We start from the raw sequence: 27,672 nt of genomic DNA on the forward strand, positions 1-27,672 counted from the left end.
TAATAAGATCACAGTTTCTCTTGTGAGTGAGGAGTTGGTGCTACTTGTCATTTGCTGTGTCTTCTTCGCTTAGGGTAGAGAAATACTTCTGTCACATGTACACAAAGTTCACTTCATGATATTAGATTGGTCTGACTCTGAAGAACTTCTTGACATCCAGTACAAGCACTGATTCAAACCACAAGAATATAAATAATACACAATATGCAGGAGTTTTAGCTCTGTGTGCCATGGACAAAATTCATGGTCAATTCACACTAGATACCAGTCTTTGAGGCAATCCAGCCTCGATACTGACTCATTCTTGTGTAGACCCCAGGTTTTTTGGGAAGAGCACATGATTGTCCCCAACTTACTATACCGACAAGGTACCAGATGTCATGATTATTATAAATCAGAGGTCCACCAGAATCTCCCTAGAGAGAAAAATATATTTAAAATTGTTAACATTTAATTCAGTAGGAAGGTCACTGCAATCATCTCTCTTCCACAGGAAAAATGGAAACTGGTACACAGAACATGCAGCCAAACTAGAGATAGATTATATGATGTTTCTCTCAACTGAGTTAAAATTTTGTGCTAATCTTTAAAGTTAATTGTTTTCTAGAAAGACTAACACTCATTCATATGGAATGGTTACATTATTTCTGGTTCAGCATCCCTAGATTTTTTGCTAGTTTTATTAGACCCTTTAAGCGTGGGGTTTAGTAAGCATTTATCTAAAATATTTAACATGAGGTTGGTATTTGTGCATAGGCAGAAATTTTCTGTGATCTCTTCTCAATGTCTTAGCTTGACTGTATTTTATGGACCTAATCTTGGTCTCCTTTTCTGTTACTCACCTAGTTCTAATTTATGTTTGCTTTCTGAATTTTATATAGATTAAATCTCTTAAATCTCTTTTGGATTAAGGAAGATTAAGTAAATAAACATTTGTAAGTGTAGAGGTTAAAATTGTGGTCTCAGTAGTTGAACTGCCCAAGTTTCAGGTCTAGTTCTATTAATTATTGGTTGTGTGACCTGAGGTAAGATACACAAGGTAACCTCTTTGTGCCTCTTCCACCTCCTTCATTTATTTTTTCTTTTATCAGCTATTTATTGAATTCCTATTATGTGTCCCAGGCATTCTGATGGACATTGAGGATAAAACGATGACCAAAAATGAACGGTCCCTATGCTCATAGAGCTTGACATTTAGGTTAAAAAACCCACAATATTAAATAAGCCTACAAATATACAAAATGACAACTGTGATAAGTGCTATGGAAACATACAATGGGGGATTCGACTAGTCAGGGAGGAAAGGGATATTTGCCTTGATGAGATGTAATTGAGCTGATATCTAAAGGAAGAGGACTAAATCATGAAAAGAAAGGTGTGGATGAAATGTGTTCTAGACAGAGGGAACAGCATGACAAATGCTCTAGGCATGAAGGAGCCTGGCATATGCAAAGGCCTGTAGAAAGGGGGACTGGAGAGAAGACAGCAAGGGGGCAATTGGTACAAAATGAGGCCATAGAGGTAAGGAGAGACTAGTCTATATGGAGCCCTGTGGCTCTTTTACAGACGGTTTTGGTTTTTATCATAAGATAAAAGCAAAGGTAAACCACTGAAGTTTTAAGTGTTTTAAGGAGGGGGTTGACATGATCAGATTACATCTTGTTAGAAACTGTCCGAGCATTCATTTTACTAATGCACTAAAACAGCATAAGAATGAATATAAGGGAGATAAACTAGATGGTTAAATGTGGTTGGGGGGTGGAGGGAAGGGAAGGGGAGGAGAGAGAGGTTGAGAGAAGAGAGAAAGGCAAGAAATGGTGAAGAGAGATTTAAGGAGGTAGAACCCATGGGATTAGGTAATCAATTGGATATGGGATAAAGAGAGAAATTAGAATGATTTCTAGACTCTGGCTTATTCAGCATAATGAAAGGGGATGCCACTCAGAGATACAAAACATAGGAAGAAGATCAGGTGGGGAGGGGAATAAGAACAGAATCAGGTACAACATTTGAATCTGAGATGCCTTTGAAACATCCAACTGGAGCTGCCAAGTAGGAATAGAATATAAAAGTCTGGAGATCAAAAGGGAGGTTAAGACTAAAAGTATAAATGTATGAAACATCAACAAAAAGATCATAATTGAAGCTATGAAAGAGAATTAGATTCTCTGGAGAGAAAGTATAGAGTGAAAAAGAAACAGGCATAGGATAGATTAACATGTATTAGATGGAATTAAGAGAATGAGCCTGAAAAGGAGACAGAGAAGGAGCAGACAGATGTAGGATGAAAATCATTACAAGCTAAGGGAAGACAATATTTCAAGAAAGGGGGAGTGGTAAGCATTATTAAATGCTGTTAAGAGGTTAAAAAAAAAAAGAAGACCAAAAAATTTGTATAACGTCATTAGTGGTTCATTGAAAACATTAGGAAGAGAGATTTTGATGAAGTAATAGGGCAGAAACCATATTGAAATGGTTTGAGGAGTTAGTGGGAGGTGAGGAAATTGAGACCATGGGTAGAGACATTTTCGCAAATATTTGGTGGTAAAGAGAAGAGATAAGATGAGACACTAGTTGGAGGCATTATGGGTCTAAAAAGAATTGGCTATTTCTTTTTTTCCCTAACTTAAGAGATCTGAATAGAGAAGGATCTAGTTACAAGAGAAATGTTGAGTCTGAAAAGAGAGAGAGAGGACATAATTGCCAGTGTAAACTTCCCCAGAGGCCAGCAAGAAGAAGAAATGGAGCAAAGGTGAAGGGACCAGCCTTAGTGAAGAGGCAGCTTCTCTGTTGTGATCTAAGCTGAAGGTGGATGACAAGGGTCCGGATGAAGGCATGTCTGTATGCTTGGTGCTGGGAAGATGGGGAAACTCCCCTCTTTTGACTTGTATTTTTCTTTGAAAATTGGGAAGCAAAATCATCAGTTGAGAATAAACAGGCAGGTGAAACTGAAAGTTAAGGAGAGTAGAAAATGGTGGAAGAATTCGGAGAAAGGTAGATTTAGAAAAAAACAAACTAACAAAAAGAGTAAGGTTGTCAGTTTTGTTATCTGGAACCTATAGTGGAACCATGGGTTCTCTTGTATTTTTTCCAGGAGCATTTGACTTCCCAGATACAGGCAGAGAGAGAGAGAGACTAAATAATTGAGTCTTTCCAGGTTTGGGACTTTGTCAGACAGAAATACTGGGAAGAGAGAGCATCAGGTGGACTTGGGGTATTAGCAAAAGTGTTTAAAAAATGATCACAGGGACTTCCCTGGTGGTTCAGTTGTTAAGACTCCATGCTTCCACTGCAGGGGGCAGGGGTTTGATCCCTGGTGGGGGAACTAAGATCCCACATGCTGCAAGGTGTGGTCAAAAAAAAAAAAAAAATGATCACAGTGAAATCTAAATTGGACAAGTGGATGGTGGAAGAAAAGAAAGGATTAATGGAATGTGAAATAGCAGAGAAGCTGTTCTCTACAGGTCTCTATGAAATTGAAGAAGGATGATACTCATCCAACAGATATTTGTGCCAGGCACTGTTTTAGGTGTTGGTAATACAGCAGTAAAATAAAATGGATGCTCTAAAATGTGTGCCTTCATGGAGCTCACATTCTAGGTTAGTGAAAGAGACAGATAATAAGCCAGTTAAATAAAATATATTGTGTGCTGAATGGTGCAAGAGCTAAAGATAAAAATAAAACAGAGAAGGGACACAAAGAATATATGTGTAAGTTGTGTATGTTGGGGGGTGAGGGTTGGAAGGTTGGGGTGTAACAGAGTGTGGCCAAAGAAACAGAAGTAGTTGAAAAGCAGGCAGAAGGATTGAGGATTGTTGTTAAATAGGATGACTTGGGGATTTAGTGTTGCTGGAAATGGAATAGTTTTTGGTGACAAAGCTCAAGGTGTGACCCTAAGAATAGGTGACTGAGGAGGAGTGAAGATCACTGGAGGTTAGGAGATCTAGGAGCTAAGAATCCAGCATTTAAATGAGTTGACATTAATATTGCAGGCCTTGGGATGGAGATGAAATCTGTTTCAGGTGTCAGTCATGAAAGAATGAAAGGGACAAAGTAGAGAGATTTGGAGGTGGGGGAATAAAAAGATGATGAGAGATGATGAGAGAGCTGAATAAAGTGGTCTTCAGAGGAGAGGTTTCTCTGTTTTTTGATTCCAAATTTGTTTAAGAAAATAACAATAGAGCATGAGTTATTGTGTGAACCAGAAATTTGGAGCAGTTGACTTTAATTTCCTAATTTGTAAAATAGGGATAATTATAGTAATGCTTCAGTCTCATTATATTAAATGAAATAATGTATAGAAAGTGCTTAGCATTGTTTCGGCATAGTAGACACTCAGTACAATCATTTTTGTTACCATGTTTATTTAAGCAAACTGAGTCTTTGGTAAAATTCATGTCATTTTTTTCTCCCAGGTAAACTATATGCCCAAATTAAAAATAGTTAATGGAAACTTTCCTCTTAAAGTTTTGACCTTGACTTTGGACTTACCTTACATGCATCTACTTTTCCATCCATGAATCCAGCACATAACATTCCTGAAGTTATCAGGCCATCATACACATCCTTTCTGTTACACACATCGGTGCTTATGGTTTCCACCCTGGCTTGCCGAAGTCTCTTTTGTGTTGGTCCTATTACACAAACAAATGTAGAAATGAAAAACATGTTCTTTGAATAGAGCTACACCTAAGACTCAGAAGACACATAAATTGTATATTCCTAGGAGCAAAAGCATTAAGATTATTTTATTATTTAATTATTGCCTAATTTTATTTTCTGAGTCATAAATATCTACATGCAAGGAACAATACATATACATGACCCAATATTATATCATATTTGTGACTCTTCAAGAGTTATTGGAACCCTCAAAACTACATGCAATACTTTGTGTGTATGCCCTTTTTTTTCATGAGAAGAGGGTTCATCACACTGATCTTGTCCAACTTCACATTTTTCCATGTAAGGGAATTGAGACTCAGAGAAGTTCATTGATTTTCCAAAAGCTACTCAAGAAGAAACCAGGATACAAGCGGCACAGGTCTATATGTCCTACTCTATGCTGTATAGCAGCTGTCCCCAACATTTTTGGCACCAGGGACCGTTTTCATGGAAGACAATTTTTCCATGGACCAGTGGGTGTGAGCATTGGTTCAGTTGGTAATGCGAGCGATGGGGGGCAGCAGATGAAGCTTCTCTCACTTGCCCACCGCTCACCTCCTGCTGTGTGGCCCAGTTCCTAACAGGCTGCAGACCACTACTGGGCCACGGCCTGGGGGTTGGGGACCCCTGCATCTTATTTCAGGTGTTTCAAAACATGAGAAACAAAACAAATGCCCAAGATACACCAACAATATGACACCAGCAGAGAGCAAGGCCGGTGGTTAGGAGGAGAGAATACTGCACAACTGAGTCTCAAAACATTCACAAAACACTTTCATGTTTATGATCATTATATATCCTCATTAAAATTAGGAAGAATTTAAACCAAAAAAAGTATATGAAATATATGCTAGCCGGGAGTTTTTACATCTGGCAAATATACAATTTGTAATCCTTTACTCCCTTGTACTCCCATATCATTTTGTTCCTTCTTATAGTATCTAAAACAGTCTGTTCTGTTCATCATGTTATTGACCTCTCCCTTTCCTCACCACTGCTCCAGTTAATTGTGAACTCCTCAAGGACAGGTATCTGATTCCTTTTACTTTTTTTTTTTTTTTTTTTTTTTTTTTTTTTTTTTTTTGCGGTAGGCGGGCCTCTCACTGTTGTGGCCTCTCCCCTTGCGGAGCACAGGCTCCGGAGCACAGGCTCAGTGGCCATGGCTCACGGGCCCAGCCGCTCTGCGGCATGTGGGATCTTCCCAGACCGGGGCACGAACCCGTGTCCCCTGCATCGGCAGGCGGACTCTCAACCACTGCGCCACCAGGGAAGCCCCCTTTTACTTTTTAACCCACAGTACCTTGTTCTTCTCAGAGCCATACACATTAGAAACATCTACATTTTAATGAAGAGTCTAAAGAGGTATCCCCTAGATGCCTCATTAGATCCCAAGATAAAATTGTACTAAGTAAATTATGTTGGAACAGCTCACCATCATCTACAATGGATCCAAACCCTGTGATGAATACACTTGTTTTAGATGACAACTTTATGGATGAATCTGGGAGGCAAACTCTGAACTACATTTGAAAACTCAACTCGGGTATCAAGCTGAGCCAAAGCAATGTCATTTTCATTTGTTTCTCTATGGTAATTCTCATGAAAGGTAATTTTCCTTACACTTCGTTGCACTGCGGGTGGTGTTATAGTTGTGTCAGAAGTAGAAATCCATTGACTTGGGTCTTTATGTCTGCAAAATATAAAGGGTAAGATGTGTGATGCTTAACTGTATCCTTTAAAAAAAGATTGAGACCATATTCTCCCCAACTATTGGAATTAAGCTCCTAAAAAATCCCTATGGTGAGAGAATTTGCAGTTGATGACCTTATGGAAAAAAGAGGTTAAAATATTGATACAAATGAGAGTATGAAAGCCCTTAAAATATTTTACATACTCTAAAATTAAAGAGAGTACAGTAACTAAATGGAATTCCATGCTATGTTTGGAATAATAATAGTAATGGGTACTATACAATTAGTTTCTAACATTTTAATTCCTTGTTTATTAGAAACTCTTCAAATTTGATTTCTTCTTTAATTTCAGTGAAGTATGTACAAATTAATTTTGATTTGTTTTGGATATTATGCACCATAAAAGGTATTTTCCTTCCATATGAGACACTCCATCCATTCTTATTTTATGACTCACCTGTCAGTTCTTGTTTACTGGGTCTTACCTTGATCTTTGAGATAAAGTGTAATTTGTCTGCTTCACAAACCCTCATATGTACACAGGATTGTTTCTCCACCCAAGACCCATACCCTGCCCCAATACTCAAGAGCTAAGCAACCCTATTCAGTGTCATGTTGTTAGTGCTCCCACCACCTTTGACCTGGCCTAGTCAGTCCCTCTTACTATTTTTGAGGCTCTTCCTTAACACAGATGCTTTTCTCTACCACAAGATTACATAATAAGCAAATTCTGTCTACTCCTATCGTCTCTTTACCTCCCTATTCTAATATAAAGCCCAGTTCCCTCTTTGTCTAATTATCCCTTCCAAGAATGACTAGAAATATATAGAAACTTGAAATCCTCTATGTAGAAGAAAATTATTTAAAAGGAAATCACACAGAAGTGAATTCAGAAAGAGGATTTCCTTGTTCATGCAGGATTACTGTGTTGGTGAATCATAAACTTTTAAGTGTAATGAAAAACCTGAAAGATCAGTAGTTTTCAGAGTACGCTGCACTGCCCCAGGGATGAGCAGGCAGAGCCTAGGGGCGGAGGGATTGGGATATGGGGAGGGCTCCTCTCTTATCTGTTGTTGTTTCTTTTTTAATTTCCACTTGGTTATGTATATAATCTTTTTTTTTTTTTTTTTTTTGTCTGCGTTGAGTCTTCATTGCTGTACGCGGGTCTTCTCTAGTTGTGGTGAGCGGGGGCTACCCTTCACTGCAGTGTGCAGGCTTCTCATTGGGGCAGCTTCTCTTGCTGCAGAGCACAGGCTCTAAGCGTGCGGGCTTCAGTAGTTGCGGCATGCGAGCCCTAGAGCGTGGGGGCTTCAGTAGTTGTGGTGCACGGGCTCTAGGGCATGCAGGCTTCAGTAGTTGTGGCACGTGGGCTCAGTGGTTGTGGCTCGCGGGCTCTAGAGCGCAGGCTCGGTACTTGTGGCACATGGGCTTAGTTGCTCCACGGCATATGGGATCTTCCCAGACCAGGGATTGAACCCGTGTCCTCTGTATTGGCAGGCAGATTCTTAACCACTGCGCCACCAGGGAAGTGCCTCTCATCGGTTTTACTTATTTACACTTTAAAGGAAGATTTTATTCAAAGCAGAAATTTTAGGGCTGAAGCATTCATTTGAAAACTAGAATTCTGGAAGCTACGAAGACATATGTTACTTCAGTCCTTAAGGAGCTTGTAAGCTAATGGAGTGGCCAAAACAGGAATACCCATCTCTTCATGCATCATCAACCAGAAAGGGAGTCTCCAGTCATAGGCACAGTTCAATATGTTTTGTGGATAAAAACAGTAAGACTCACTAAGAAGTTAAATGGCTTGCCCAGGTAAGTCACGTATCCACCTGGTTACTGTCAGAGAGAGATGACCTAGGTCTCATGATATCCTGTCAAGAACTTTTTCCCTACACACTCTTGTTTCACAAAGACTGGGATCATTTTTCATGGACATAAATGTACTAACATTTGTCTTAAACAAAATTTTTAAAAATACACTAATTCTGGGGCTTCCCTTGTGGCGCGGTGGTTGGGAGTCCGCCTGCCGATGCAGGGGCCACGGGCTCGTGCCCCGGTCCGGGAAGATCCCACATGCCGTGGAGCAGCTGGGCCCGTGAGCCATGGCCACTGAGCCTGTGCGTCCGGAGCCTGTGCTCCGCAACGGGAGAAGCCACAACAGAGAGAGGCCCGCGTATCCAAAAAAAAAAAAAAAAAAATACACTAATTCTGTAGGGGAAAAAAAACATTAAAATTTTAAAAGTATTTGGATAATTGTGATATTGTCTTCAAAGAATCCTTATTTTTTCTTCACAACAGTACACTGCATTATGCAGTTACATGAAATTATATCACCTGCAAAATGGAACCCTTTCTCTCCAGGATCATTACCTTTCCCAACTCTTTTATATTATTATTATTAGGGGCATAAAATATGCTATTACATTTCTCACATTTTAAAAAATCCTTCCAGGGGCTTCCCTGGTGGCACAGTGGTTGAGAGTCCACCTGCCAATGCAGGGGACGTGGGTTCGTGCCCCGGTCCGGGAGGATCCCACGTGCCACGGAGAGGCTGGGCCTGTGAGCCATGACCTTTGGGACTGCGCGTCCGGAGCCTGTGCCCCGTAATGGGAGAGTCCACAACAGTGAGAGGCCGGCATACCGCAAAAAAAAAAAAAAAAAAAAAAAAAAAAAATCCTTCCTTTGAGTCCACAACCACTCCCAACTGTCAAATTTCTCTGCTCCCATTCATTTAAAAACTCCTTGAAAGTGGCATCTAAACTCACTGCATCCAATCCTTCTCCTTTTCTCTCTTTAATTCATTCCCACCCCCATCATATAATCACAGTTTCTTTTATCAAGGTCACCAGTTATCTCTATTTTATCAAACTCAATGGCCGATCCCCATGTAGGTCTGCCAACACACAGAGATAGCACTGGACCTGCCGAAAATATATCTCAGTCATTATAGCTTATATTCTTCACTAAATGCATTGACATTCTGGGCTTATTTATTTTTAATTTATATAAGCAAAGATCAGTTATAAAGCAAAATAGGTGACACTCCCAAACACAAGTGTGAAGATTGGAGGATTCTGTAAACATTAAAAAAAAATCAGAAAGCCTTGAAAAATTAGTGAGACTCAAGTTTACCTAAGGCATGATGCTAGTTATTTTGGGGGTTGTTAATTTGTGTGAGTCCCTTTTCTCTTCTTTCCTGAGAGAGTGACAGTCACCTTAAATTCATTAGGTTATTCTCATTGCACATCTGCTCCATAAATAAAGGTGTAGGCATCTTGAAACAATTTGGGTGTTACCGCAGAAGGATGATCAAGCACCTCCTAGACACACCAAGGATAGTTTCCTCTGAAAGGGTGTGTGAACAGTGCCACTGACCAGGGCTTTACTCAGAGCTTTTGTGTTTTGAGGGTTTAAAAGGAAAAACTTTCTGTACCCTGATGGTGAAACCTCAGGGAGAAAATGTAGTGTGTCCCTGGTCTTGGGGCAATAGCGTGCCTGTGCATGTCTGTGTATGTGAAGTGATATAGCTGAGTGTTAAGAGCTACAACTGTGAAATCCCACGCAGAGAGCTCCTTTTGGGTTGTGTATGACCGGTCTTACATACTATGAGGGCAGTGATAAAGGCTGGCTGGTCTCTCTCACCAACCACACACCTCTCTGATCCATAAAAGCTCACACAGTTCTTGGATAATGCAATTGGAAGGGAGAGCTTCAAGAGTGATAACTTTGATTTTTTTCTTTAGTGATGGTGAATGTTGATAGTTGGAGGATAGATGGAATAATATTTTTTAAAGTGGCTGAATTTTCTCTTTAAATAGGTAGAAGAGTTTAAATTTGTTACATGTATAATAGTGTTTAAACTAAAATAATTTATGGCATAGTAGAAAAGATCACACTGGTGTCATGATGCTACAAGAGAATATGTGGTAAGAGCCATAAGAATGATGCAAACCAAACACGATAGATACGGAGAGAAGGGTGAGGGGATGAGTATGATTGGGGCATAGAGCAACCATAATGTATTTAGGGGACAGGGTCCATCCAGAATGGAGTAGAGGGTAAGCTGGTGAGATTGGACTCTTCCCAGCACTAAATTGACAGTAATTAATAACTGAGTAAGGAAGACTAGCAACAGCTCTAATAAACTTGCTTGCGGAAGCAGTGAGCCGCCGTGAGCAGCCAAGTGTTATTAATGAGGCTAGCTCTGCACTGATGGCCTGCCCCTATGAGCTGGAGGCTGGCCTGCCATGGCCACTCCTCTTCCATAGCTGTTTCACTTCCTTGGACAACCCTTTCAGTAGAAGACGATGCTGGTAATGGCATGTATGAAGATGTCATCCTTATTCCACAGTCTGTCAAAGAAACATGCGTTAGTCTGTTTTCATGAAAAGGAGTGGAAAAAAAGCACATCCTGATTTGCACTGCGTGCAGATGGTTAGACAGTCCATTGAACCTGCTATTCTTTAACCCATTCCTAGCACTCAGTCTCTGGGGTTATTCTGTAGGGGTCCTACTAATCCTATTGAGGTTCAGAAGAAATATTTACCACCATTTCAAGGCATCCAAACCAGGAATTAACTTCGGTCTCCATATAAAGCATATATGGATGAATAAATAGGTAGGTAGATAAAATACTGAGCATAAAAATGTATAGATCCTCTGCTAAGGGTTTCAGATACATTTATAGCAAAATACTTTTCAAATGAGAAAACTCATCTCTGGAGGAGAACGTAAACTACTGGAGGTCACCCAGCTGGTAAGTGACAGAGTTGTACATAAAATTAGAAGGATCCACATCAAAGCTTGTATTCTTACTACTGAGAGAGAGCCCAACACTGAGTGTCGGTCATGATTCTGCCTTGACATGAATCTGTAGACTGTCTTTGACCAGCCCTGATATTTAAGTCTTAAATACAATGACTTTTTTGCTTTTCTAAAATTTAAAAGACTAGTTTTTTAAAAAAATTCTGATTCCCTGATAGCAAACCCTCAATTGATTAGACTTCAAATCAACCTTAAGTAATACTTGAAAGTAATTAGCATACTTTATTAATGTGCTTTTTAATTATTTATATTTTGTTAAGAATACAAGTTTTTTTTTTAGAAAAAGGGGTTTTATTCAAAAACAGGTAAAAATAGTTGCCTGAAATCATATTTACAAATTTATCATAACTCCCTTAGTGTTAAATAACTTTAGCTTAAGGTGACCATAAAATTGAATAACTAGAGTGTCTAGCTTAATATGGTGCCATATCAGTAGTGCCTAATACTTCCTCTCCCAACTTCCCCTTAAAGTAAGCATGAAGATAATAATAATAAAAATAATATCTACTAGTTATGAGCCAGGCCCTGTACATAGTGTTACATATATTTTCCCTAATTTTTATAACAACCCTCTATGTTAGATGTTATTATCCTCATATTGCAGATGAAAAAAATTGAGTCTATGGTATTGTTCAAAGGCAAAAGGAGCAAAATCACCAGAAATTAAGGAAGGATAAGAAAAGTTATAAATTCTGGTAGTAATTTTCAGTAACTGCAGTATTCAGTTGGTTGGTTTAAAAAGCAACTTCTTAGATGACCCAAGCTATATCCCTGAACCAGAATTGTGTGGAGACCCCAACAATTCCGACAAAGCCACTGCTATTGTGATTCCCCAGCCCAGGGAATAAAGCTAGCCAAATAGAAACTATAGTTTGAACCAACCAATTGTGACCCATAAAGTCTTTTCTCTCTGTGTGTGTTCAAAAGAAGCCACACTGTCCAGCACACCATCCTATCTAGAGAAACAGGAAAGATTAAAAGTTCTATGAAAATGTAGTTATTTTATTAAATGGTCTGAACGTGTATCTCAAAATTTATAGTTGAAATCCTAACCCTTAAAGGTGGTGGTATTAGTAGGTGAAGTCATGAGGGTGGAGCTCTCATGAATAGGATTAGGGCCTTACGGAAGAGTGTGCCCAGGGTTCCCTAGCCTCTTCCACCATTTGACTATACAGCAAGATGTCTGAGTCAGAAGAGGGCCCTCACCGGACCATACTGGCACTCTGATCTCAGACTTCTAGCCTTCAGAACTGTGAGAAATATATTTCTGCCGTTTATAAACTACCCAATCTATGGTATTTTGTTATCACACAAGGAATGGACTAATGAAAAGCAATTTAAACAGAGAAAGAAAGAGCACTGGCACCAGTGAATGCTGGAGCTTGTGGTACTCTAAAATGGGTGGTTGATATAGTTTTCATATACTCTATTTGTAAGATCAGAAATTAATCCTGCATCTAATTGTATGGCATGGTTAAGATCTGCTAAATCAGATGATACGTAAACTCAGAAGACAGACATATCTCAGAAAGTTTTCATCAAAAAAATTTAGGACATATGCTTGGTACCAGCAAAGATATGCAAGAAGGCATGATCTTATTAAACAAAAGTAGCCAAACATAAGGGGAAAATATGCTGTGATAAGAGTACACATAACGAAAGAGTTGTCTATCACTAAAGAAAATTCAAAATATCACAGAAATGTCATAACAGATATAAAATCCACATAGAAGTAGTAAAAAGAAAAAGTGACACCAAATAACAGAGATAAGTGGTTTTGGGGAGTATAGATCTGATGAGATCTTTCAGAATGCAGAGGAAAGTAACCTGAGCTGGAACTAGAAATAATGATTGACATGGAGAGCAGAAAATGGACATTCAGGTAATAAAGCATTTGTGTTCCTGAGGAAGAAAAAAAAAGAACAATTGGAACAGAGTCAATCATCAAATTTAGAGAGGAAGAACATTTTTCCAGAATGAGAAAAAAATAGTGTACACATTGAAAATGCTCATAATTTCCCAAAGTTTAGTGCCAAGTACAACCACATCTAGATCTCTTGGCAAAAAAAAAAAAAAGTTATAGGATAAAGATTTCCTACCTTCATCCAGAAACCAAAAGGTAACCTATATAAGAATAAAAATCACACCAGCCTTAGACTTCTACTCTATAACAAAAACACTAGAATAAAAGGCAATAATGTATATACAATTATTTGGGAAAGTTTATGGTCCAATAATCCTATAAAATGAGAAAAAGGAAGTAGAAAAAGATTCTGACATATGGAGTTCTCAGAAAATATACCATCTGTATAATTTTCTTGTTTAAAAATAACTTGAATATAGCTGATTCACTTTGTTACAAAGCAGAAACTAACACACCATTGTAAAGCAATTATACTCCAATAAAGATGTTAAAAAAAAGAAACAGAAAAAAATAACTTGAAGATAGAGTTTAGCAAGCAAAAAGGTGAATTTAAATCAAGACTCAAGAATGAGAAACAGTAAAAATATAACGAGTCTTTAGTGATGGGTAAATAATTGTAATATTGGGATAAAATGGAACATGATATTTTGAAAAAGAATATTAATAGATTAATAGATTTCCTGGACATTTCACTTCCCTTCATTTAATGAGAGATATTATGTGGCAGAAGAAAATATATGTGGTAGAATTTTGGTTATTGAGGATGGTCATAGAATATCGTTATTTTGATATTAAAACAACCTTTATAGTAAAAAGTCAGTATACATGACCAAGAAGGCTGAAAAATGATTTTTAAAAATTGTAAAATAAGAAACTCTACAATTTTAACATTTTTATGGTGGATATTTTACTTTAGCTTATATAATCATGTATTAGGGAAATTATATTATTAGGAATTGAGATTTAGTTTGAGATTGCCATTTATAGAGTGCTGGAAAATGTCATATTTTTGTTTGGAATATAATTGATTAAAAATAAATGTGGATACCATACTCTTCATCATTTCTAATTACTTCAGGAAGAAGTTGTCACTATTATGTGTGGAGACTCTATCTCAGAATGTATTTAAAGGATTTTCCTGATGTCTAACAATAGAGAAATTCACTTTAGATGATCTGTTTCTTCAATTCATGGCTGCTGGGAGGGGAAAAGACTGTAGGTCCAAAGGACAAGCCTTATTTTTTGGTATTAAATCAGAAGTAACTACACTTGGAAATACTTAATTGGAAGCAATGAACAGAGCTGGAACACCTAATGCCTGTAAGACGTATACTAGAGTTCAGGGGGGAGGAGTAAGAAAATAAAAAGACACAGTCCCTTACCTTGGCACTTACAATCTTACTTGAAACACATTATTTTACTTTCTCTAATTATATGTTGGCATAGAAAAATAGAAATGTCTCTCAGTTTGGTTTCCAACCAGTTGTGAGGTAGTTTTAGTTTCATAACCTTTTGAACTTCATTTTCTTCCACTTTTGGGGGAAAAAAAAACGAGAACTTTTCTGAGTTTGTGTTGTGAGGAATCAATGAGGAGATGAATAAGAAACTGTTTTAAATTGGAAATAAACTAGAGAACCTCTTTATAGTTCATGTCAATGGTTCTTCCAACAGGGTTTAACCTTCATAAAGATGTCTCTTTCTTTGATACTATAGAAACTAACCCCCATAACTGACCAGTAAACACCTCTGGGAGTCAGGATACCTGTACTTTAATTCTTCCCCCAAGGCTTGCTAGTCCCATGTCTGACATCTTACTTGAGTCTAGTTTCCTTAAAATGGTGGAAATAATACCTACCCTTTCATGTTTTTGAAAAGACCCAACATGATAATACATATATGGGGGGAAATTAAAAACCCATAACAATGCCCATGAGTCTTCAGCTGAAAAGAAACCAGTGAAAATGATAAGCAAAGAAACAATCAGCAAAGGAATGAAGAACTCAGCTCAGGGCTCATTTAGCTCTCAAAAAAAAAAAAAAAAAAGTTCTTTATCAGTGTAACAACTGACACTATAGCATTTACTTAATGACTATCTGTGATTCAACAAAGCATAGGAAGGACCATGACTCACAAAGTAGTTGAAAAAACACCTCACAGACACAACGGACAAGAAAAACAGGATATGTTACTCTGATTCAAACTATTTTACTTTACTTCCTTAGTGTGAAGTTTTAGTTCTGTTTCCTTCACTCCCTTAAAAAAATATTATAGACCACAAGAATGGAAATGGTGGGTCATTATGATGAGGAAGAGATGAGGAGATGATGAGGTGGTGGAGAAGGAGGGAAATGTTCCTGAGTTTGTGGTTTTATGTGTGTTTGTGTATATCATAGAACAAGAACTCAGGGATGGAGGGGAAGCAAAAATTATATGTTTGAATCTTGAAGCATTTTGTTTTATTTTTGTTGAGTAATATTGAGCTGCCAACTCTAATCAAAAGATTTGAAAAAAAATCATTCCATTGGTTATATTTAGATCTGGTTAGAAAAACGGAGGAAAATCAGAATTAGTCTATCAATGGGGCCTAAGAAGTTAAGTTGACAGATAAAATGTTGGATACCTGGTTAAATTTGAAATTCGTATAAACAATAAATTTTTTTTTAGTGTAAGTATATTTTATGCCATATTTGACAGCCTCCCACATTCCACAGCTGCACAGCCCCAGTTTGAAAACCAGCTGAGCCATTTATTTGCAAGGACAAGCAATAGTTAAAACATACTTATCCTAAAAAACTATTTTTTGTTTACTGAAATTCAAATTAAACAGACTGTGATTGATCTGTGAATATATTTCTCTGGATGTGTATTGTCATGAGTGTGTGTGTGTGTGTATGTGTGTGTGTGCTTGTGTGGAGAGAGGCAGGGATGAAATGTAGATGACTCCAGGTGGAATAAGTGTAAGAAATATTATTTTATGTTTCTAAAATAGAATTTATTTTTCTTTGTATTATAATAATATTGGTATATATGTTACACAAAATTTTGAAAATACATAAGAGTATAAAGAAAAATTTTAAATCCACAATCTCATCACCTGGAGGTAATCACTGTTAAAATTTTGAGTTATGCCCGAATTTTTCTTTCTCTTCACTCCTCATACCTACAAATATAAAATTATTATAAAAATTTAAAGATATACAAATGCTAACATTTATTAAGTACTTAAATATATATGCCAGGAAGCTTACTAAGTGCTTCATGGGAATTAACTCACTAAATTCTCAGTGAAAACCCTGTGAGGTAGGTATTATTGTTCCTACCATTTTACAGGTGAGAGAAAAAGGCAAAGAGAAAGTAAGCAACTTGACCAAGGTCACCTAGTAAGTTAGTGGTCCCACTGGGATTCAAGTCTGATTAGTGCACCCCTGGAGTGTGGTTCATATGGTTCCTCCACCACTGTAATTGAAGGAATAAGCCACATCCACAACCATTCATTCATTTTATAACATTTAATCTACTAAAGGTGTCAGTACCACAGACCTATTTTTTTAATTTTTATTTTTATTTGAAATTAGGAATAAGACATTACCCTATAGAAAGACAGTGCTACTGCTTCAACAGAATAAGCCATCAGCAGTTTCTGTGACCAACCAGAAGTTTAAGATGGAGTGAGTTTTTCTATATGGCTCAGCACATAACTAAGAATTTAATTTTTGGATTAGATATATTTGTGTTTAATCCCTAGTTCTGCTGTTTACTAGCTATATAACCTTGAGCAGGTGACTTTTCAAACCTTAGTTTTCTAATTTTTTTTAACAAGACTACTAAGAGTCTCTATCCTACTGACAGGTTCATGAGAGTACAACTTATATAGTCTTACAGGACACTTCCTACCAGGAGGGCTCCCACTTGGTTTAATGTTCTACTGTGCCATCTTGAAATTCTTAGTTATTTTAACTGTGAACATGTGCATGAGCAGAGGCAATACACTGGGTAACAGTGAGCACATATGATTGTGATCAAGCAGTAGTGCCCATATCTGTAGGCTCAAGTCCCAAGGCACCACGGGCAGTATAGGTGACAAGCTGTGGGCCTCACTGTCTGGAGCACATGTGCATGTCTGAGCGGGCTGCCAGAATGGGACCTTGGCTCAGGTTGGTTGTGACAGTTGTGGCAGCAGCAATAGAGGTAGCAGTAGCAGTAGAAGTGATAGTGACCATTGCCCAAGAAAGGTCCTCACATGGACGCAGGGATGAGACAGTGGTAGAAGACCAGCTCATCCTTCTGTTCCAGAGCTCTCCCTGCAAAGTCTGCACAAATATTAACTCTCTAGCCTGAGCTTCATCAGAAGGACTGCAAGCATTCAATCAATAAACTTTCCCAGTAAATTATTACAAAATAAAGTCATACACATGGACCTTGCAATAAAGTATATCAGGAAGTTATTAGAATTCTTAAAAAGGTAGAGTCTCCAATTTTGAAAACTGCTCCACCATTGCAAAACAAATACCTATAGTCTTAGAAATAGAAATTGTCTTTAAAGATCATTGCATTCAATGGAAAAGAAAACTATTTTCACATGGTACTTTGAATGAAGTGATTATTAATGAAAAAAATTTTTTAAATTAAGTTTTCTTTGTATAGGCACTTTGAATTATATACAAATCATGATGCCACTTTCAATTTTTTGTATGGCTTCCACAAGTTACAAGAAATGTCTGAAGAAACATTAAAATTTCATTGTATAAATTTGAATTTAAAATTAATTTCAGACTTACTCAGAACTGATTTCTATGAAAAGTTAACTCTTTTTAGAAAAATCTTTTTAGTTATGTGAGAATCATCAGCTCTAGAGATACTAAAACTTATATTTTTAAATAATTTATTAGAAATTTATCTAAATGATGTCAGATTGTATAAAATACTCTTAAGAGGTCCAGTAGCAGTCGCATCAGTGAAAAGAGCTTTCTCAAAATTAAAAATTCTCAAAAATTTTAAGACTAGAAAGATCCATGTAATGGATTAGATTTAGAGACATAAGTATGAATTCATGTTTAGTTTAATATGGATACAAATTGCTACACAGAGAGATATTTGTAGACACATATACACTGGATATATATACATATACAGCCATATATTTACTATGTATACTCTATGCTTGTAAATATGTATACATAGTGTATAACACATGTATACAAACATATATTTACTATGTATATACTATGTATGTTTATATGTAGGCATATTTCCTCCTTCTTTCAGATGAGAGGATTTAGAAGCAAGGAAACACAGTAGCCACAAACACACTTAGCTCCCAGATCTTGATTTCTAATGCCATTCTCCAATAAAAGGCACCAGGGCTCCATGGAGAAATGGCTGAGTTTAGGACTGGGACAGGAAATACATGAGATGAGCCCACAGTACCTTGTCGTTCCAGAAAGAAAGTGCTAACAAACAAACAAACCCCCCCAAAAAAACAAAACAAAAAAACGTGATGGTAGTATGTCACCTAGTTTGGACACAAGAGGCAACTAAAAGAGCTTCTAGGACTTCCCTGGTGGCACAGTGATTAAGAATCCACCTGCCAATGCAGGGGACACGGGTTCAAGCCCTGGTCCAGGAAGATCCCACATGCCACAGAGCAACTAAGCCTGTGCACCACAACTACTGAGCCTGCGCTCTAGAGCCCGCGAGCCACAACTACTGAGCCCACATGCCACAACTACTAAAGCCCGTGTGCCACAATTACCAAGCTTGTGCTCTAGAGCCCATGAGCCATAACTACTGAGCCCACATGCCACAACTACTGAAACCCTTGCGCCTAGAGCCCGTGCTCTGCAACAAGAGAAGCCACTGTAATGAAACGCCCGCGCACGGCAACGAAGAGTAGCTCCCGCTCGCCACAACTAAAGAAAGCCCGTGTTCAGCAACGAAGACCCAACACAGCCATAAATAAATAAATAAATAAATAAATAAACTAAAAAAGAAAAAAAAAAAGAGCTTCGAAGGTTAAGTTTGGAACAATTTGAGCAACAAAGTATTGGATTATAACTCAGTGTACAAAATAAATATCCATGAGTGTATACTGATATAAGTAAATGCTTGGGGGAAAAAAAGTGAGGGAGAAGAGACAAATCTCTCATGTAGAAGAATTCCTAATAATTTATGTAGATACTCCATTCTCAAGGAAGTGGAATATAACTCTCCACTCCTTAAGGGAGGCTGCAAAGAGTGACTTCCTTCCCTTTGGGAAGGTGAGGAGGAAGAGTATCTTTACAGTGGAGAAACCACACGATCACTACCTCAGCCAGTTGAACAAGGTCAACATCAACGGTAATAAATGATGTTAATGACACATAATGATGTAATGAAAATGACATTGTACCTCTGTGGTATTCTTCCCCCAAACCTGTGACCCCAATCTAATCATGAGAAAAACATTAGACAAACCCTAGTAGAGGGACATTCTACAAAATACCTGACCAGTACTCTTCAAAATTATCAAGGTCATCAAAATAAGGTAAGTTTGAGAAACTGTCACAGACAAAATGATCCTAAGGAGACACGACAATTAACTATACTATGGTAGCTGGGATGGGGTCCAAGAAAAGAAAAGGGACATTAGGAAAAAAAACAAGTAATATGAGTAAAGTGTGGACTGTATTTAATAATAATGTATTAATATTGGTTCAATAGTTATAACAAATAAACCATATTAATGTAAGATGGTAACAATAGAGAGAACTGTGTGGGGACATGGACACTGCACTTTTCTGTAAACGTACAACTGTCAAAAATTATGTTTATTTAAAATAAACTTTTAACTAAATTGTTTACGTTTTAAAAAAGAAAAAACAATGTGACCTTGCCAAGAGCTACTGACATAAAATTTAATTATACCAATTGAACAAGGTTGATAAAAGTATAAATTTTAATAAGCTAACAAATGAGTTCTTATAAAAGTAAACCCCAAATTTTTATAACAAATATATTACAAAGTATTGCTATTTATTGTGATAGCAATAATTATATATTTTTCCATTTATTATTTTATAATGTTACTCATGCAACACCAATATCCTTATTATGTTTTATCAGTAATAAAATGTTTTTAGAGGAAAAAGCTTAAGGGACCTCAAACTTTCACATTTCATTAGGCCCTACAAATTATGTAGCTGACCTGTTTCTACATCATAGGGCTACTAGGAAGTTAAATGAGATTACCTATATTAAGCACTTAGGTTACCACCTGTTACACAAGAAGTGCCCAATAAATAGTTAAGTATTGTTATCGAGGAGTTATTGTCAGTGCCCAGATATTGATGCCCGAAAACAATCATTCTTCAGAGAATGTTTGTAACACCTCAGTTGAATTTTTCATTAATTCATTAATTCAAAGCAAAATAACTAATTCATAGCAAGATCCAATTAATGTCACATAGATGGTGAGAGGTACTAGTATACATATTTGCATGTAAAGTTAAATATTGGAGAAGAAAAAAATTTGTGACAAAATATAGTTCAGGAGCAGTTTCTGATTTAAACAAGATTTGCTGATTTCCTTTTGCTGTAATGAACATTTTCAGTACTTCGTTTCCTTTAATCCTCACATCACTGTGAAGTGTACAGCACAAAGCTGGAAAGCAAACTGAGATCAGGGAAGTTGAGTAAACTTCTCAAGCCACAATATGAGTAACAGAATTGGGACTGGAATCCAGTTTTTCTTACTTCCAAGTAGTTTTCTTTTCATTACCTCACAGTGCCTTACATTTCCCATGGTGCAGGTACTGTTTTCTTTTTTATTGAGGTATAGTTGACTTACAGTATTCTATAAGTTTCAGGTGTACAACATAGTGAGTCACAATTTTTAAAGGTTATACTCCATTTATTGTTATTATAAAATATTAGCTATATTCCCTGTGCTTTACAATATATCTTTGTAGCTCTTTTATTTTATACATAGTAGTATGCACCTCTCAATCCTCTCAAACTCCTGTCTTGCCCCTCCCCTTTTCCCTCTCCTCACTCGTAACCACTAGTTTTTTTCTCTATATCTGAGTCTGTTTTGGGGGGGTTTTTTGCTATATGCCCTAGTTTGTTTTATTTTTTAGATTTCACATATAAGTGATATCCTACAGTACTTGTCTTCCTCTGACTTACTTTACTAAGCATAATACCCTTCAAGTCCATCCATGATGTTGCAAATGGAAAATTTTCATTCATTTTTATGGCTGAGTAGTATTCCATTGTGTGCGTGTGTGTGTGTGCATGCATGCACGTGTGTGAGTATATTATATATATATATATATATATATATATAATATATAATATATACCACATCTTCTTTACCCATCCATTGGTTGATGGACACCTAGGCTTCTTCCATATCTTGGCTATCATAAATAATATTGTTATAAACATTGGGGTACATATATCCTTCCAAATTAATGTTTTTATTTTTTTTTTCAGATATATATACCCAGGAGTGGAATTGCTGGATCATATGGTGGTTCTATTTTTAGTTTTATGAGGAACTTCCATACTGCTTTCCACAGTAGTTACATCAATTTGCATTCCCACCAGCAGTGTACAAGGGTTCCCCTTTCTTCACATCCCCACCAGCATTTATTATTTGTGGTCTTTTTAATGATAGCCATTCTGACAGGTGTGAGGTAATATCTCATTGTGGTTTTGATTTGCCTTTCTCTTCTGATTAGTGATGCTGAGCATTTTTTCATGTGCCTGTTGGTCATCTGTATGTATTCTTTGGGGTACTACTTGCTTTGGTTTACATTGCCTCATTTTAGTGAATACTGCAAAATCGTTGGATATCTTTAATGAACTTAGTTTGAACAGGTAAGAATTAAGAGTAGCTTATTCCCCTACTTCTTTTATAAACTTAATTTCCATAAATAGTGGGGTTTTTTCTTATAATGTCCACAATACTCTTTCATGAGCTCACTCCCCTCCAGCTCTGTTGGGTTATGACTAGACCCAGTTTTTGTTCAACCTTTGGATTCTAGATCATAGTTTTCTCTGGTCGGTCCTAATAATCCTCCAGATTTCCTGGCACCTACACATTAGCATAGACCATAGAAGAGGAATTTCAGACTTTGTTGGAGGAAAGCTTGCTGATGTCTTTATGGGGGGAGCCATGTTTTCATGGTATTCCGCTTGCTTGGCCAGGCAATCACATTGGGGTGACTGCTCCCAGTCCCTCGTTCATGGGGTTCTCAAGCAAGACTGACAACATGTTGTCTCATTCTTTACACTACACCTCATGCTTCCCATTTGGATTCTTCCTTTGCCTGAGACACACAGGAGGTGCACTGGCTTGCCCAGCTGGGTCTGTGAGATTGAAGCCTATACATGGGCAGGCAGGCAGTATCACTGACTTTCTTCTGCTCACTAGTTCACCTCATGCAGTGTGACTGGTGTTATGAATGCTGTCACTGCTGTCTTGGGATTTAGATTTCCCATGGCTACTGGAAGGACCAGGTGGTACAACCTAAAAGTGTGTCACTGTTGATTCACTATATGGTGAACTTTGTTCAAAGGCAGATAGGAGAAGGTGGATAAACTCTTCTTTCTCTCTCTCCCTGGTCAGTCTATGCAGAAACACAGTAGCCCATATAGATATTCTGAAGATATTGTATTAGCTTGATATAAAGCTCTAGCCAGACTAGTAATCTTCCTCATTGCATCTGTTTTCCATACCTCCCTGCTCATTGGCCCCTTTCCCTCACTCTTTCTTCCCTAGAATTGCAAACCCCCCAAAGTAAGGCTTTCTGCTTCAGGCTCTGTTTTCTAAGAAATCCAGACTAAGATAGTTGGTGATCCTAAGATCCCCTATGATTAGGGTTTCTGCCTAGAGTCAAGTCCTATTCACCTTATTAAAAAAGATCAGCAATAGTTTTAAATTGCGGAAACAGAATCTTTGTGGACTTACCTAAAGTTAATTTATTGAGAGATAAAAGAGGAACAGACGAATCATATTTACTGGGCTCCAAGAAAGTAGATGACATTGTCCTACTAGGAGAACCATGACAAATTTCATAGGTTAACAGATGGTTTAGTAGGTGGAAGGGAGTTATATGTGCAACTATTCAAGTCATTAGCACTGTAAAAAATCTTACTTGATTTGCAAGAGGTAGAGTTTAGGATGTTTTAGGGACAGGCATATCAGAAACTCTGATGTAGTAATAGGTGAGTATATAGATAAACAGGTTATCCCATGTGTAATTGTTTATTTGATTACTATTTGATTTATATTAATGCATACCATTCATTTGTGGCCAAATAACCAGAGCAAATTTGCTAATGTAATGTGTTTAAATAATAACAGCCAGACTAGAGAGAAGAAAAGAGCACAGCATGACCACTATTTTCACATTCTTCTCATAGGAAGACAATGAAGTGAAAACAATCCTGTCAAATTCTTGGGAGAGGAAACTCAGTAACATAAAATACTTTAACGGAACTACCAACTTTTGCCCTACAATTAACGGTAATCTAATTATGTCAGAATAAAGGTCAGGGAAATGAATAAACATGACCAGGGAACAATAATATGACATTGATATTAAAAATTCAGATGCCTCCTGACATATTACTATATATTGAGTACTTTGGATCACACCAAATTTCTCATCAAATGTTCAGTATATCCTTTGATGACCTGCTTGTTTAATATATAATAACAGATCTTTTTTCTATCACGCCTTTAAACAATATCTGACATACAATCATTTTCTTAAGGTGTCTGGGGTTGCAGGAGTTCGAAATGTATTGGTAAGAGACGACTAGGCATCCAAGTGACAATACATATTACCTAATTTTAAATAATATGGTAGAGGTTTAACCTGTGTGAGGTTAGGGGAAACTCTGATTAATGTCTTTATCGTTTGAACACTGAAATGAATAGTTAGGTCATATACTTATATCTCAAAAGCAATATTCTTTCACATGATTAAGCTGCAGCCTCTTAGAACAGACTCATTTCCCTCTCATGTGTGTCATAATTGGGTCAATTCTTCCATGGCATCTCTTATATTAATAAGAAATTGTCATTTCATGCAAAGAGCTGATGATGACTATAAAGAGGAAGTGAAGAGTCTTCTTCTGCTATTTTAATTTAAATTATTCATTGAGAAGACAAAGATGATGCATATAACATAATTTATTTGCCTTGTAGCATGCATTTGAATCTAGTATTTTGTAGACTTGTTCATTTATTCAGCAAATATTTACTGGAGGCCCACCATGTAGAGGCACTGTTCTGGGTGTTGGTGTTTTAGTAGTGAATACAACAAAGTCCTTGCCTTCATGGTAGCTTACAAAGAGAGGAGACAGGGAGTGAACAAATAAACACATAATTCCAGGTTGGTTTTGATGCTAAAAAACAAATTAAAGCAAATGAGGGCAGAAAGTGATGAGGACCTGGGCACTATTTCAAGTAGTGGAATGAGGAGAAAAATCTCTGAGGATGTGAGATTTAAGTTGAGACCTAAAGAATGGTATTCTTTGATAAATGTTAAAATAGCTTTAATTCAACAGTTCTTTTAAATATGAATTTCAATAGCATCTATACATATTTGGAAGTGGGAAGTAATACATATTATTCACTTTAAGTCATTGTTTGGAGCACTAATATATTTGAGGATTCCTTATAATAGCTACACATCCCACTCCCTCCTTTAGGGATCCAAAGCTGAGAAGCCCTTCTCTAGATTAACCCCATATGCCAGATCCCATCCCTATGCTCCCTAATGTGCATTTCTTTCCTAGTGTGCTCAAATGTGCCACCATCGTTGCTTTGTTCAAGTTCATTATTCCCCTCACCCAAAATGCCAGCCTTTTCCCACAGTTTCTACCTGTCCAGATTCTCCCTTTCCGTCAAGGCCTAAGCTTCCTTAAAGCTTCTCTAACAATAGATCACCATTTGGGGCGTGTGTGTGTGTGTGTGCGTACACATATGGTGGGACACCAGGCACTGTGTTAAATACTTTACATTCGTTATGTTATTTATGAGCCTTGGTACTATTATCATTCCTACTTTGTAGACAAGGACATGGGGACTTGTAGAGCTTAAGAAAATTACCACATTCATACAGCTGGGCAGCAGGGACAGAATTCCAGTTCAGGTCTGATGATTCTGACATCCATGCTTTAAATCATTCTGGGACAACTATTCCATCTTGATATGATTTTACCATCTTAGAATGCTGACAGAAAGTACACTTCTCAACTTTGTTCTGCCTTGCTTTGTCCACTAGTATTTCATATAGTATTTAGTTTATACTCCCTAAGTTTGTAGGCAACAAACATATTTTGTACTTCTTCAACAGATTCAATAACAATGTTTATGGTTCTGAACAAATATAAATTCAGAAAATACTTGGTGGTCCACCTGCAATGGGGGCAGCAGGCCCTTCCTGCACACAGGTGGGTTGGATTCTACCAGCACCTGCAGCTGCTCCCTGGCTAGCCAGGCCAGCCAGTGCAGCCTGGCCATCGTCTGGTAGGCCAGGCAGAAGCAGCAGAAGAAGGAGGAGTATTGCACTTACTACCTCCACTTGGGCAGGTGCAACTGAGGAGAGCACTGCCCCTGCCTCAGGGGATTTGCAGTAACAGCTACTGTCCCTATAGGCATGTCTACGTGTCCCTCAGGCAGAGGTCTGCACCGACTTCCTCAAAGATTGCTGTCCCCTGGGCATGAAGTGCAAGAAGAAAAACACACCGCTGTGCCCTGTCTTCTCCTGCAGGGACGTCTGCCTCAGGGATGTCCAGAGATATGAAATGGTATTTAGAGGTCTAAAACTGGCAGCTATTACAGCTACCTTGCATCTGAGTTTGCTGGGTATTTATATTTTATCTTCACTAGATCATGTGTTTTTTAGAACAGAATCCATTACTTAATAGATATATCTTTATAATCATGGAACTTTATATTGTCCTTTGCAAGAGTGGATTTTTAAAAATGAACTTAACCTCTGCTTCTTCCCAGAACCATTTTTAACCTTCCCTACATGTGATGACACCCTCATTAAAAACTGTTTGCCCTCTGGGCTGTTAGCTGTCTCCACACACTTGACGTCTGGCACAAATTGATAAGAATATGCACAAATCACCTCAGCTTATATTCCTCGTTTACCCAAAATAAAGATTGAATTTGTGAAGCATGATGCTTGGGTTGTAGTGCCCTCAGCTGGGAGAAATGATAGAACATAGGTGTTCTGTCCTGTTTGCAAAAGAAAAAGAAAAAAAAAAAGAGCCCAGATATCAGAGGTAAAAATTAGATGCTTATTATCCTTTAAGCAAATATGTGTGTGTGTATGTATATATATATATGTATATATATATATATATATATATATATATATATATATATATATACATATATATATATATATCTTTTACAGAAAAATAATTCAAAATGCATTATTTAAATACCAAGCTATTTTGGTAATTTAAAACATAATTCAGTTTACAGAAATTGGATTAACACAAATTTCAGTAACACCTCTGTGGAGAGAAAGGATGTACGTTAAAATATATATATGTACATTATGTACATATATACATATGTATATGTATATATACATTATATGTATATTATGTATATATACATATATGTAAATATGTCCCATTTGCGCTTAAAGAAGAATAATTATAGCTTTTCAGTTCTTTGTGGCTATGCAGCCATATGATTTTCCAAGACTGTTTAATGCAAAATTTTCAATCTTGTCAAACTTATATCAAGCCACACATCCCAATTTAATGTGGGGGAAAGCATGTTCACTGTATTAATGAATATCTCATCTCAATATCAGACTTATTTGTAGAAAATGTATCATTTAGATTGGCATTTTTAAAATGAAACTTAAGTTTTTCCCTTGGTTACAATGTGAACATGCTCATTATGGAAAATAGAAATATCACCAGAATTAATTGTTAAAATCATCCTGTATTTCCTTTTAGTCTTTTTATGCATATTTTACACAGTAGGGACAAACTACATAGTAGTTTACTATAACTTTGTTTCTATTAGCATTATGATATAACTTTGTGCAATTCTAGACTTCTCTCTACATAGTACCTGTTTCTCTTTCCCTCTTTTACCCATTTAAAGAAAAAAGTTAGCTCTCCAATATCAGAGGGAGATTTTGATCTTTATACCATAAAGAATCTCTCGCTTTTTATCTGATCTCCTCTCCTCTACTTATGCTCCTTTTTGGTCTGAAACTGCAGTGTGGATCTTCCTACTAGTCATCATTCTGGTTGATTAACAGAGCCCTTAACTCTTTACTCTTAGAAATTATGTGTGCCAGGGATCTGTTTTAAGGAAATAGGTTAAGCCATAGAAATGTAAGGCTCTCCAGATATCCAAGCCCTCTCTCACATTTCTCAGCCTCCTTAAAGTTAGAAGGGGCCATTTGAGGGGTTATGGTTAGTGGTCTAGGAGCATTAGTGGATATTTGTTCAGTTCTATTAGTGGAGCTATTATTAGCAGCTTTCTCCTCCTCTGCCATGGATTCTGGAGCCACGTGTTCATATGGCAT

The 27,672-nt window shown here is 37.2% G+C and overlaps 1 protein-coding gene across 1 annotated transcript; it reads right to left on the reverse strand.

The window, feature by feature from the left end:
* Nucleotides 1-257: 257 nt before the first annotated feature.
* Nucleotides 258-27,672, reverse strand: LOC307057809 (transmembrane protease serine 11F-like; the record flags this gene model as incomplete). The annotated part of the gene is given in 7 exon segments (XM_079711087.1): nucleotides 258-416; nucleotides 4,493-4,635; nucleotides 6,099-6,184; nucleotides 6,186-6,356; nucleotides 10,511-10,712; nucleotides 25,509-25,628; nucleotides 27,513-27,672. Coding segments are annotated over 7 exon segments (1,041 nt in total).

Source organism: Hyperoodon ampullatus, assembly GCF_949752795.1.
Source record: "Hyperoodon ampullatus genome assembly, chromosome: 1".
In the NCBI taxonomy this organism is placed as follows: domain Eukaryota; kingdom Metazoa; phylum Chordata; class Mammalia; order Artiodactyla; family Ziphiidae; genus Hyperoodon; species Hyperoodon ampullatus.